The sequence below is a fragment of the Diachasmimorpha longicaudata genome, chromosome 1, assembly GCF_034640455.1.
Source record: "Diachasmimorpha longicaudata isolate KC_UGA_2023 chromosome 1, iyDiaLong2, whole genome shotgun sequence".
NCBI lineage: Eukaryota > Metazoa > Arthropoda > Insecta > Hymenoptera > Braconidae > Diachasmimorpha > Diachasmimorpha longicaudata.
This window is the reverse complement of record NC_087225.1, coordinates 5565551-5578268: the sequence shown is the minus strand read 5'-3', so window position 1 is coordinate 5578268 and position 12718 is coordinate 5565551. Positions and strand designations below refer to the sequence as shown.

Genomic DNA, 12718 nt, shown 5'->3' with positions numbered 1-12718 from the left:
AGTGCTCGATCAGGATTTTTATTTTTCTCGTGTAACAATACAAAAGTGAAATCGCATGTTAATGAACATATAAAATTTAATTGGTCCCAAAAAATAATACAATAATACAATAACATTTTCACTACTGATGAAATCAAAGTTAATGTTTGTTCAGGGTAATGGCACTACAGTTAATCCAAAAATGGAAATATCTACCACAACAATCCAATTTTTCTAGCAAATAAGTTATATAAAATTATTCTATAATCATATAAATTTTCTCTGTAAAATCATTACGCATTCTTTGGCTTGAGCTTATAAACTCATAGTTAATGTTGTCATTAGTCTAATAAATTAATAAATCAATGTCACCACCAATCGAAACAATGTACAACGGTCTACCATTCGTATTTTATTCCACTAAAAGGCCTTGAAAGTATCTCAGTATTGCGTTTTCTTAACTCCATCTAATGTTCATTCATCATTATTGAAAAGAAGTTCAATTGTCATCATCACGTAGCACATTGACATGTATCATTAAGTTCATTCGATTCAAAATATCATATCGGAATTATTTACTCTTGTGCGTAACATCAAATAACCACCGGACGGTAATAATCATCATTATTTACATCTAAAAGATGACGTTAGTATGCAGAGAGAAAAAATTATGATGTATTATTAAATCAATGTCTTTTCATTCTTCGCGAATTCTCTCAGAATTTTCCGTAACCTCCAAAATATGTGGATAACAATCTGAGCAAAAACAATATCTGAATTCTCTATTGATAATTAGAAAATTGACAAGAAAATGCTGAAAGATTCTACTTTCACATATTAAAAATGCTTTCACCAACAGTAGAAACGTACCACGAAAAGATTTATTATTAAAAAAATGTAACAATGATTTTTTTTAATATTCAGAATAACGGAACTGCATAAGACAAGTAAAAAAGGTAATTTTTTCCCTCTGAATAACTCGGATTAGAGCACGTAGAGAACAATGAAAGGCAATTGTACAAAAATAAAGTACATTGTTAATACGTAATGGCACATCGCCGTTACCTAATGAACGATTACTTTCAAGTTATGTAAAAGTTACGTATAAAAACACGTGTCAAATGGCAATAAATGTCCCATAAAAATTTATCCAAAAACATTAATAATTCTAATTGTCAGGCGGTTGATGAGTCTTGCATGATACTATCCTCATCAACATGCTTAATTTTATGCTTGAGTGGTCGTTTAGGTTTGGGGGGTGGAGTGGGTGGCTTGACGGGGCTCTCGATGAAGCCCTGATCATAATCCTCAGGGTCGTTGTCGTTGCTGTCGCACGAGGGGGGCATCGAGTTCTCCTGAGGGAGACTGCAATAATCAGCTTCTCTCATCTTCAATGGCAGAGGTGGTGGGGGATCATCCTCAGAGGCGGTACTGTCAGTTGTTCCCACGCTGTCTCTATTCTTTCTGATATCGTCCTGACCATTTAAATTTCTCAGATAATACGACTGCGATTGGCTGGACCATCTGCTGCTTATCCTGCGCTCCTTCTCTACTTCAGAGCGCAGGGGACGAGAGGGGGTGAGCTCCTGTCGAAGCTCGAATACTGGGGGTGTTGTCACAGGTGATGATGCTGATAGAATGGGGGATGTCACTGGGGGGCTTGTCGACACTTCTGGCGTTGTGTACCATTGCGATGTCGATTCCTTCAGATCTTTACCAATCGTTGCATCTGATTTCCTCGAGTTCCTTCGTTTCGAGTCCTTTTTTTTACTTGTTCCTGTACCCGCTGCGCCCAGCGCTTTGTGGAGGGAAGTTGAGGAAAGTATGTGAGACCGCACTGAACTGTTTCTGAAAAAGAGAAATTGATTTTTGATTATTAGGCGATTATTGGTGAGTTTGGAATTCATGGATTTGTGGAATTCGGAATGAAAAAAATTCATGCAATGATCGCATTATCTCGGCACTTTTTTCAACCACAAATACTTGGAATTAATTTGCGAATCGCTCTATCCGTTCATCAGGAGCCACCCGAGGGAGAAATACTATTTTACGAATGCAAATTAAAAATATTAAAAAATAGAAATGAAATGTTATTTAATTTATAGTTATTGATGATTATGAGACATTTATCAACACGCCAACAATGATGATAAAATGATGATGAAATGGTAATAAGGTGAGTAAAATAGAGATGAAAAAGTCGGGCGTAGAGTTTCATTCACAAGCCACTGGAGAATATTCCATTCGTTTCGTTTTCTCAGATTTATCATTTTACCTGGTTAGAGTGACGTTTTGTACACCCGCGTTATTTGTACTGTTGTTAAAATTGAATGTTGCAAATGACTTGAGCGTCGCAACTTGTGATCTCGTTAGGGAAGATACTCTGGACCGCACACCGGAACTAAATCACAAAATGGTAAATAAAAAAGCGACATGAGGGATTTAGTGGATAACCCGACTGTTATCTCATCCAGGAAAATTCACCAAAAATAATGAGAAATGATATGAGGAATGGGTGATGATTATTCACTTACTCAGATGTGCTTATGATGCTGGTGCTGTCTGATAGCCTATGGGAGTCCCCTCTGTGCGGATGCTTTCTCATGGTTACTGACTGAGTCATAGCTTCAATTTGCAGATCACACGTCTATAAAATCAATTAAAATCACTTCGAGGATGAATTGAGCGAAATAGGTGGGATATTATAATCTAAATTCTGAAGTGACTATGAATTAAATAGTTGATCATATGAATTGAGCCAAATCTTTTTTCCTGAAAAGATGCTGATTACAATCTTAAATTTTAATGAAAGAAAATTTGATAAAAATTGATTGAGACTTATGAAGTTTTCCAAAAGGCCTAGTTTTTGTAAAAAAAATTTTGAAGGGGCTCAAACATTTCTACGAGGCGTCGAATTACTCAATCGCCTCATCTCATTCTCGGGCAACATATTTAATATTTTTCTTCTCTCTCTAAAAAAATCATTTGCTTACCCTTTTCCCATATTTAGCCTCCACCTGTGTCTTCATAGATGCAAAGCACTGCTCCAGTCTCTGATGAAAGGGTGCAAGCTCCACCGGAGCCCTCGTTTTATGCAGCTGGACTCCCACACCGAGCAAGGGAATTTGTTCAGCAATCAAGCTCTCCAACTTGAGTAAATCCGCACTCTCCTGCGGATGTGTATCCTTATACGCCTCATTGAGAAAAGCTTTCTCATAATTATCAATGCCCCCCATCACTGCAGGATCGAGAATTCCATTAAGCTTCATGCTAAAGGGATTCAAAGCAAGGCTCGGATCTGACTTGTGCGCTATAATAAGATCCCTGAGTGCAGTATTGGTAGCCTCCATCGTTTCTATGGCATTCCTCAGAGGACTAACGAAATACGTATCACTAGATACGACTGGAAACCACCTGAGCACACCGGGAAGTGGATGACTCGTGGATAATACTGTTCTCTCCAGCCAAAGTGAAGCAAACTCGTTGTTACTATTACTACTGGCTTTAGAATCACGATTGCTTCCATCTGAATTTTCTTTCTCCAAACTGCCCTGGCTCTGGATCGATAAGGTGTCTCTCCTGGGAGCTGGACGAGAGAATCTGAATTTCTGAACATCATTGACTCTGTGATACCTGCGACCATACAAATTAAGATGTTTCCATAGCAATAAAAATTAATAGAAAAAGTCAATTGAAATAAAATTATGATTGACTATTTAACCAAATTTGATACCTCAAAACAGCTTCTGCAGTGACGGGTTTTCCACTGAGCCGATGTCTCTTCTCATCCATCACCGGTTCCACCATATTAATTTGCACATATTGGTTGTTGGACTGCATGATATCATCAGTTGGTGGAGACAGTCTATTCATTTTTTTACCATTCGCCAACTGGCTCAACGTCCTCGAGCTGAAATCATAGAGTTTCTCGTACTCTTTTCCCCTGTAGATGAACACCTTGTTCTGCAAGAACGGCGGATGTCCCCGTCCGTAGTAGGCGACCCTGAAGTATTCAGGCTCCGGCCTGAATTGCTTGACAATTGCGTCGTAGAATTTGGCCATTCGTATCAGCAAGACTGACAACTGAAGATAATCATACGTCTCCTCTTCGTACTGGGCGACGAGCTCTTTGCACACACCCAGTGCACATTCCCACATCTTTCCTTTATCGAAGTAATCAATCATATCGTTGTAGAGTGCCTCCTTCAGTTCTCTGTGTGTATTGCAGGTTGGATACCGACTCGAGCGGAGGAGAGGAGGAAGGGCCTGATCACTCCAATCCAACAGCTGGGAATGGAGCCTCAGAGTGTACGCCGCTTCTGTGTAATTGTCACACTCCAAGTGAAGCTCACACAACTTGTTGACATACCTGATGTACATCTCCTTGCGATTAATGTCTGAGTAAAATTCCAAGAGATTCACTGTGCACATCATGCGGTGCTCCTGACACTCGGAATGAATGATGTCTCGATATTGAAGCAATCGATCCATGAGATTCGCAACCGTCTCCACGAACCTGAGTCCCTGGTCTCTCAACTGTGCGTGACCCTCGCACAGTTCACTCATGACTTTATTCCATAGCGAGCAGAACCGCTCGTCACCCCTTCCACCCTCTACCAGTATATCCAACTGAGCAATCATCTCGTTCTCGTAGTCGTTGAAATTACCCCTCATGTGTTTTGGCTCGCGTTTTGTGTCTCCATAGCCCTCAGTGATACGAGAAGTATAAAATTCGCACTGCATCATATCGAAGAAGATGGGAATTGTGGCTTTTCGAAGCTCTGATTCGGGAATGAGAGTCATCTCGAGGATAGGACCGACGAGACCGGGAACGAAGAGGATCTTGTGGAGACCCAGGTTGAACCTGTAATGATTCAATGAGATTCAAAAAATGTAGCCTAAGAATTCAATTTAATTTTAAATCGGAGACGCTGAACCCTCGATTGAATAGTTGAATGAATAGTCTCCAGACATTAAATTTAGAATTTCAGATAATTAACTAGATCTTAATCGTTAACTATTTTCATCTAACTCAGTTGGACTCTATCTTATCGTTGATGCTATATAGTTTTATGTCAGCTATTGCGTGATTTTTTAGGTAAAATATTCTTTTTTGATTACCATACATAATTGGATCATTAGTGCTTAAAGTGATATCATTATTAGAATAATCAAAAGAAAACAAAATTATGAGCAAATATTAATGAAATATTCCACGAACCACATTGAGCGAATCTCAAAGGCCGTCTCTCGACGCATGTCGTTATAGCGGGACACGATGCGGTTGCGTTTTGAGGGGGTGAAGTTCTCAAGTTGGAGGGGGGACTGAGTCAGAAAGGCTATTGCACAGTGAAAGAAGTTGGACCAGGCTTGATGCTCAAAATTCTTGAAATAGTAATCTCGGATGGTGCCGGAGAAGAAACGAAGGCATTTCAGGATGACGCTGTTTTGCAACATTATCATCTCACTCCAGTCCGGAGGAAAGACAGGGGTTGAAACTAGGTCCTTGAAGACTTGAAGAATCTCCATTAGAAAGTCCAGAAGATCGAATGGCGTTGCGAAGTGATTAGTGTAGATCTCGTAGTGATGTGGAGTCATTTGTCTGCGAAATGATTTTGAATAAGATTATGCAAATTTCGACAATAATCCCCACTCCCCACAAATCTTCAAAATTCGCCTGTTAATTTTACCTGAATATCGAAAGCATCACAGACACTAAATTTCCCACCAATGGATTCTCCCTATCCATGGGAATAACAGTTTGTATAACCGTCCTCAATGCCGTCATCATGATTTCCTTGACATCTGAGATAGTGGATCCCACGTCCTTCCTGAATGTGAGTTCGAGAATATCCGATAATATCTTGACGCACAACTCTACCTGTGAATTGAATTCACTCATTTAAGAAAAATTCCATCTCAAGTTGGAGAATAAAATAATTAAATAGCTAACTAAATAAAAAAATCAAAAGAATGGAAAAAGTGAAACGAAATGAATGAAAAAAATGAGCCAATGCGATTTGTGTAGATACTACATCACCATCAGGAATAATACCTCCTCAGAATAGCCTCGATGTTGATTCAGTCGATGCCGATTCTCACCAAGGAGTCTAGCTACCTTAGCCACACTTTTTCCAGGCGTACTTGACAGTCCCTTTAATACGCCGATTACACCAAAACCAAACCAAACCATAAAAAAATAATGTACAACAAACATAATCCCCAAGAAATGTTAATGTCATTTTGTCTATGTCTAGGTCTGAAAGGAAGTGGTGAAGAGGGATAAATTGATATTTTCTTTCCTCAATTTTATAAATCTTACAAAAACTTTAGATATTTCGGCGTAATTTATAAATTGAGCATAGATTGAAATTTTTCTGAATTTTCACCATTTTTAGCATTTGAAAAGATATCCAAAAAACAAAAACATGAGACTACGATGGCGTAAATTTAAATTACAGAGTAATTACCCATGAAACTTTCATGACGATGAAAGTTTTCAACCTGAATACATTAAGATTGTATGGCATCATCGGGGAGAATGAAAAAGTCAAGAATTTGATGATTCTATATCAATCCATTCCTTGGTACATAAAAAAAAACATAAAATAATCGCGATCGCTAATTTTCTACTTGGTTTTGAAGATTTTCAAAGAATGTATTTACTAAAATTAATCAGTTTCTTGATTTTTTGAAATTCTCCCAGACCGCACTCTACATACTTTAAAATCATCTCTTCTTCACCACCCTCACATTGTCCTCCATAAATCGTCACCCCAGTATCACTGAAATCGTGCATAACGTGCGCTCGAATAACGAAAGTACCAGCAGAAATACATGCGATTAATTACTACTGACTGAATGCAAAAAAATGTTAATAACGGCATAAACTCAAAAAGAAAAAGATATAAAAAAATATTTAAAATCCCATCAACTGAGGGACATCAATCGTTCTCACCTCCTCCTTGGCGGCGAGCAGATCCCTGACAAGAACCGTGATCTTGGGGAGAAGAATTCCTCGGCAATCAACATTCAGAAAGAGGGGACTATGAACAATATCATTAACAGTCATCATCTTTTGTTTAGTCAGCCTCCCAGGTGGTAGCGTCGTAACTAACTCTGTCAGGATGACACTCAATTGTTTGCCACTGTACACAAGTAACAAATGGGGAATAGTCGTGGGAAAGAACTTCAAACAAGCCCCCTGCACCAGGAGTGTCGCATCTGTCTCGTGTCTCATAAGATCGACGATGGACTTCAACAAATCAGTTAAAGTCTGTGAGAATTCCTCTTCATTCTGTCCCAGCTCAGTAAACAACATTCTCGATCTCACAATAAATCTATGGAAATTGACGTAGGAATTAGAGAACATACAATGGAAAGAAAAAGAAAAGTACAATCAAAAGATTATAAACAAATTAAATAATTTCACGAGCTTATCAAGACCGATTATCAGCTCTTTGATTCAGAATCAGAGAGAGAAAACTCCTAGTGAGGATTTGACATTGAGACGATGTGTTCATTAAATACTCCGTTTGCAATTTAAAAACCTCAAATTGTAGTGACCAACCTCATACAATACTGCAGACTCTTCATAGTCTTCAGCAAAATATCCCTCTCCATTCCTTGTCCGTCATTAGACTGAGAGCTGGCCCCATCGATCCTCTTCCTCAGCACAGCAATCAACTTTATGTACGCCAGAGTAGCCGAAAAGCTCTCCGATATATACAGATTCAAAACGGGTTGAAAGTGCTGATACTTTCGGTCCGAAACAAGACCAATGATATACAAAATACACTCGAACACCATATCATCGTAATAATCACAGTCAGAGTTGCTCATAAGAATATTAAACAGGGCATCAAGCACATCCTGCAGGAACTTAACAACTTCCTCTCCTCCGACCTTCATCAACGCCGCCAAAGACTCCTTGAGGTCCGTGGGTTTGCTGGACCAGTTGAGAAGACCCAGCAGATCAACGTTCTGGGTCAACTTCGTGGAGCAGACATTACTCGACAGCGAAAAACTGTCCTTGGAGGAAAGACTCAGGGACCCAATTCCTGGCTTCTTCTCAGTACTTAATTCAACTAATTCGGCGCGAGTTGATGGCAGCTTAAAGTACGATATGTCATTCTCCTCGTACTTCTTATTATCTATCTTGTATACTAGCAATTCATGCTGTGTGTCTTGCAGGGTCGTTCCATTACGCTGCATAAGACGCACGTAACTCAACGCAAATGGCTTTTCCGATTTGTCCTTGGCCTCGTTAGAACTGCGATGCTTGAATGTGAATTTCAAGTGAGCTTGTTTGAATTCCTCTATAGGTACGGCTATCTTGAAGGTCTCACACCAGCGTGGCTTATCCTCGTGATAATATATGACACTGTGATACTCATTTATCGAGGGAGCACCTCCACCGAGAGTCATCACACCAGGAATGGGAAGGCCCTGGTCATTGCAGACCTTCACCGTTACCTCCACATTTTTATCTGTAGATTTTGAGCCTTTGCTGAATTCCCCGGAGACGAGGGTGAGGTAGAGATCGTTTCTGACGTCACCAGGGAGGATCACCTCAGGGAAACCCATCTTTCTGGCTATGGCTACGTTACCCAACACCAAGTGGGGATACTCGTCGCGAACTTGTTTGGTGTCACCTCTGAGGAGTTTGAGGCTTGCCCAAAGCCCTTGCCCTCCCACTGGAACTCCATTGCCACCAGTAGAGGAGCTCTTCAGGGTCCCAGTTTCTTTTTGTGCTAGGATTCGACGAAGGGTGCCGTCTAGACTTTCTTTTTCACAGTGGACGAACGGAATGAAGTGATGGTGTTCAACATCACCCTCAAGTTTTCCTGTTATGTAAAGAGTTATATCCATGGCAGCGACTCCAAAGGGTCTTCTCATGTTGTCAACACTGGATTTATTCTTATGATTTGTTTGCTGAACGATTGATGATCTCCTGTGATCTATCTCCTTCGCCTCCATCCCACCGACTCGGATAACGTAGCAGACGAGGTAGACTTTGTCCCTGGAGAGGTCCCTCGAGCCAAGATCTGTGAAGAGCACTCGAAGATTGTGGAGTTGATCGATGTCTCTAGCCAAGCCCTCCTTGCTCCAAGAGACTACGTAGTTCTCGGTGATTGCACGGCACTCCCGGCCGTCGTAGAGTGTCAGGAGGAGCTCCACATCCTCAGACATCTTGCAGACGAAGTTTCGGACACTGACGAAGAAGATATGGGAGTAAACAGGGACCTGGAGCTTCGTCAATTTTTTTTTAGTATCAGTGGCGGCTCTACGGATTCTCTCGGCAGCTGTTTTGTGATGGTAGTAGAGCTGGATTGTACTGGTGTCTTCTGGGTGTAGGATATCACCGTGATCGTCGCGGACCACCATGTCGAGACCGAGAAGTTGGTTTCCCGTGTCGATTCGAGCGGTTGCCAAGCGTTTCATGTCTTTCAGCTCATCTACAGTCAGGGTGCCACTCAGAATTTTTGATCTGTTGTCGAGGAGCTCCAGCATCTGCTGGCGGACCAGCTTGAAGTTCTCGGAGTTCGTCTGGACAGCGTTATAAAGAGGTCACGAACAGGAAAAAAAATTATGTGAGGGATTTTTCTGCGAAACTTGGCACATTTGTTTATTTGTAGGAAAGTTTGAGAGAAATAGTCTGATTCATCTTGAAAGTCTCGTTGTACTCGTCAGATTATTTACCTGATCGCCAGTTCAACAAGTAAAAATTCGGTATTGGATATTATTGTGGTAGCACTACGGGAAAAAATTTAAAACAATTACATCGAAAAGTTTCTATGGGAGAAATTTTTTAATAAGATAGGAGAATGTAGAATTCTTTAGTAGAATCGGTCAAAAAATGATGTAAACATAATCTGTGCCAATCCGATGAAAATATCTACTCTGACTTCGTTACTGAGTTAATGAGGAAGAGGATGAGGGAGTATTACTGAACTATCAACAATATTTACCACGTATAAATGTTTCCAGTGGTGACCCCATTCCCTCAATACACTCGTTATCTCGTGCATTAGGGCTTCCATGTTACTCGATTGAGGAAGAATGTGTGCATAGGACTTGGGGAATATCCCCCTGGCTCCCTTGTACTTTGCACAACCGTAGTACCAATCATCAGTTTCTTCCAGTATCTGTACAACATCACCCACCAGAAGCTGCAGCCGGTGTGGACCATCTTGCCGATAGTTGTATATAGCTGTTGAATAAAGTGACAAAAATTCATGGCTGTCGCAAATCAGAGATCAACATTTGGACAAAATATCATAAAAAACACCGAAATTATTGTCAGGATGTCGAAAGATTCGTCTGGATTACTCTGAAAACCAAGTTATAACTTTAATTCGATGAGAAATAACATAAAATCCATCAGGATCCTCTCCATAATCCCCTCCCCATTTTTATAAATCTCCTATCTAGCAGAAAAACATAATCCACCTCAATAAACACTGAATCTCCCACCTCAGGAGCATCATTACCGCCCCTCCAAAGCCTCCCAAATGCTTGTCATCCTCTCAATTATCATCTCCACAAGCGATAGTCCCCCCAACTCCTAAAAGCCCCCCCTCCAGAAACCCTTCATCACCCTCATCCCTGAACCCATCACCTACCAAAGACTTCCCCTTGAGACACCACCCAGGATGTCGAACAACACACTCACGATCCACCACAGATTCATTCTCCTCATCATTAACCTATATATACCCTTCTAATCTCAATGCACTCACCCACGGCTAGATACTGGCTGGATTCTTTCCACACCATTGTCACAATCACCTATGCCACCTCATCTAACCTCAAACCCTCGACCACCCCAACACCGTTAATTAATCTAACTGTTTGAGCAAAAATATTTTCATTAATTTCGTGCATCTAAACAGCTATAATCAGACTAAAAAGTGGACGCTCGTAGTGCTGTCTCGAGCATTTGGTACCGAGTGCCTTCGAGGTATAAAAAATGCTTAAACGTACTCTACACCAACACTGTTAAACTTTCACACATACACACACACCGTTGTTCATTGACGTGGGACTGGAGGGGCCCAACGCGTGTGGGGGATAACAACTTATCGTTGCACTGAGTGTCTCTTTGTATTTTTCAAAAGAAACGGAAAACTCATCACATCCCGACACGCGTGCCTCCTTCATTGCTAAACAATAAGGCGTGTCATGTCTGTTGGTGTGTGTCATGAGTTAGCTGTCATTGCTGAACATTGGCAATGGCATCGATGCGTCACATCAGTAGCATGCGGTAGTTTGTAACCACACATAAATGGTTATGAATGTCTTATTGAAAAATTCTTAGTCACATTTTTTTTCGTCGACCTTCGAACGAAAATTCCGTTTATTAAGACTAATTGAGCATGATTTGTTGGATTTTTCGACATGATTTCCGAGCATGATTCCTGAGAGGATGACTGGGAAGGACGAGAGGTGCACTGACTTTATTTTTATCGATGGAAATGAGAACGATCTGATGAGCTGCAGACATGAGGATCAGCTGATGAATCGTGTTTGTATTTTTTGGATTTCTTGGTTGGAGATTTTACCGGTTATGAGAAGATTGGGGAGAGGGGGCTTGGTGTTTTGTCACTTTTGAGGGGTTAAAGGAGTGACAGATGATTTTAGGAAAGCCTCAAAATATTAATCAAAGAATTGGTTCATTAGTGTTAACACCGCAGGATATCTTAATTAATTGATTATACATTGAAAGAACTAAATTATCCTCGGACATTTCTTCATGTGTATCTTTTGTTAAATTTGGAAAATTCTTTTAATAATCCTGCAAACCATTCTCCTATAATTTGAATTTTTAAACGACTTTATACTGCATTTCTGGCACCATAACTTCTCGAATTGCTAATAAACTCTTCGTGGTTTTGTGATTTATTACGAAGAGACTTTTACGCAGGTCTGGAGGCTCTCGAAGCCACCGTCGCAGATGAGGTTGAATGAACCTACGATAACCGCCCGACAAATTTGTCGTCAGGTATAGTTTGGGGGGAGAAAGCCAGATCAGAACCTGACTTGAGTCTTTATTTAAACAATTGTAGAATCACCTTATCAGACGCACTGACGCGTCCGCTCGTCAGTCTGGTGGTGATAATACTCGGGAGAAAAGAGATAAGAGAAGAGTTAAAGACCCCTGCGGATGCTGTGAGGCCTGCCCCAGAGGTTGGAATCGACAGAAAAAGGCAATGAGTAATGAATCTGTTTATTATGATGTCATAAAAGAGTAGAACTGAAGCATGGATCTGTGAATTAATCGTAATTATGATCAGAAGGTGACGTCCGCTAAAAATGTGTACTATTTTGGATTGAAATAAATCTGAAATACAACGAGGAGGAAGTTTTGTTCAACCGATTTCTGGAAAAAGTCTTTCTATCAAAGAATAACATGGAAGTATGCAGCAGCAATTCGTGTCCAACAGTTCTGAATGATTCGAAAAACATTTAGAAAAATTCCACGAGTTCGGACACAGCAGGCGATGCCCTAATGAGTCAATATGAGGCATTAATTTCTCCAGACTAAAAGCGAAAACAGGAAAATGTATTTATAAGTTAATTTCCGGTGCTCTGTAATGTAATTTTAATTCGTATAAAGCCAACAGCTTAGTTTTGTCGGCATAGTTCCCGGTTATTTCAACTTATTTCAACGTCCGTTGAGCATTCTCTAAAAAATAAAGCAAATAGTTTACTTGGTTGAAAGCCTTCGGGCGATGGC

At 40.4% G+C, this 12718-nt stretch overlaps 1 protein-coding gene across 4 annotated transcripts; it reads right to left on the bottom strand.

Annotated features, from left to right (window-relative positions):
• Positions 1 to 58: 58 nt before the first annotated feature.
• On the bottom strand, positions 59 to 11128 carry LOC135166743 (dedicator of cytokinesis protein 1). Of its 4 annotated transcripts, none has more exons than XM_064129301.1 (12): positions 10722 to 11128; positions 9951 to 10192; positions 7550 to 9528; positions 6938 to 7319; positions 6035 to 6133; positions 5670 to 5860; positions 5201 to 5581; positions 3713 to 4843; positions 2973 to 3612; positions 2514 to 2626; positions 2255 to 2380; positions 59 to 1827 (listed from the first exon to the last, which is right to left on the bottom strand). In XM_064129301.1, the coding sequence occupies exons 1-12, from the start codon at positions 10756 to 10758 to the stop codon at positions 1155 to 1157; spliced, it is 5994 nt and encodes a 1997-aa protein (XP_063985371.1). In that variant the 5' UTR covers positions 10759 to 11128; the 3' UTR covers positions 59 to 1154. The 4 variants fall into 4 exon arrangements, with proteins under 4 accessions (XP_063985371.1, XP_063985395.1, XP_063985379.1 ...); XM_064129325.1 differs by having other exon boundaries at positions 10605 to 10726; XM_064129309.1 differs by lacking the exon at positions 6035 to 6133 and having other exon boundaries at positions 10722 to 11127.
• Positions 11129 to 12718: the final 1590 nt, after the last annotated feature.

Excerpts from the sequence above, each read along its gene's own strand:
- LOC135166743 (XM_064129301.1), bottom strand. The coding sequence starts at position 10,758 with ATGGTGTGGAAAGAATCCAGCCAGTATCTAGCCGTGG. Across the intron at positions 10,193-10,721 it reads CAGCCAGTATCTAGCCGTGG|CTATATACAACTATCGGCAA; the intron begins GTGAGTGCATTG and ends TTTATTCAACAG. Across the intron at positions 1,828-2,254 it reads CAAAACGTCACTCTAACCAG|AAACAGTTCAGTGCGGTCTC; the intron begins GTAAAATGATAA and ends TCTCTTTTTCAG.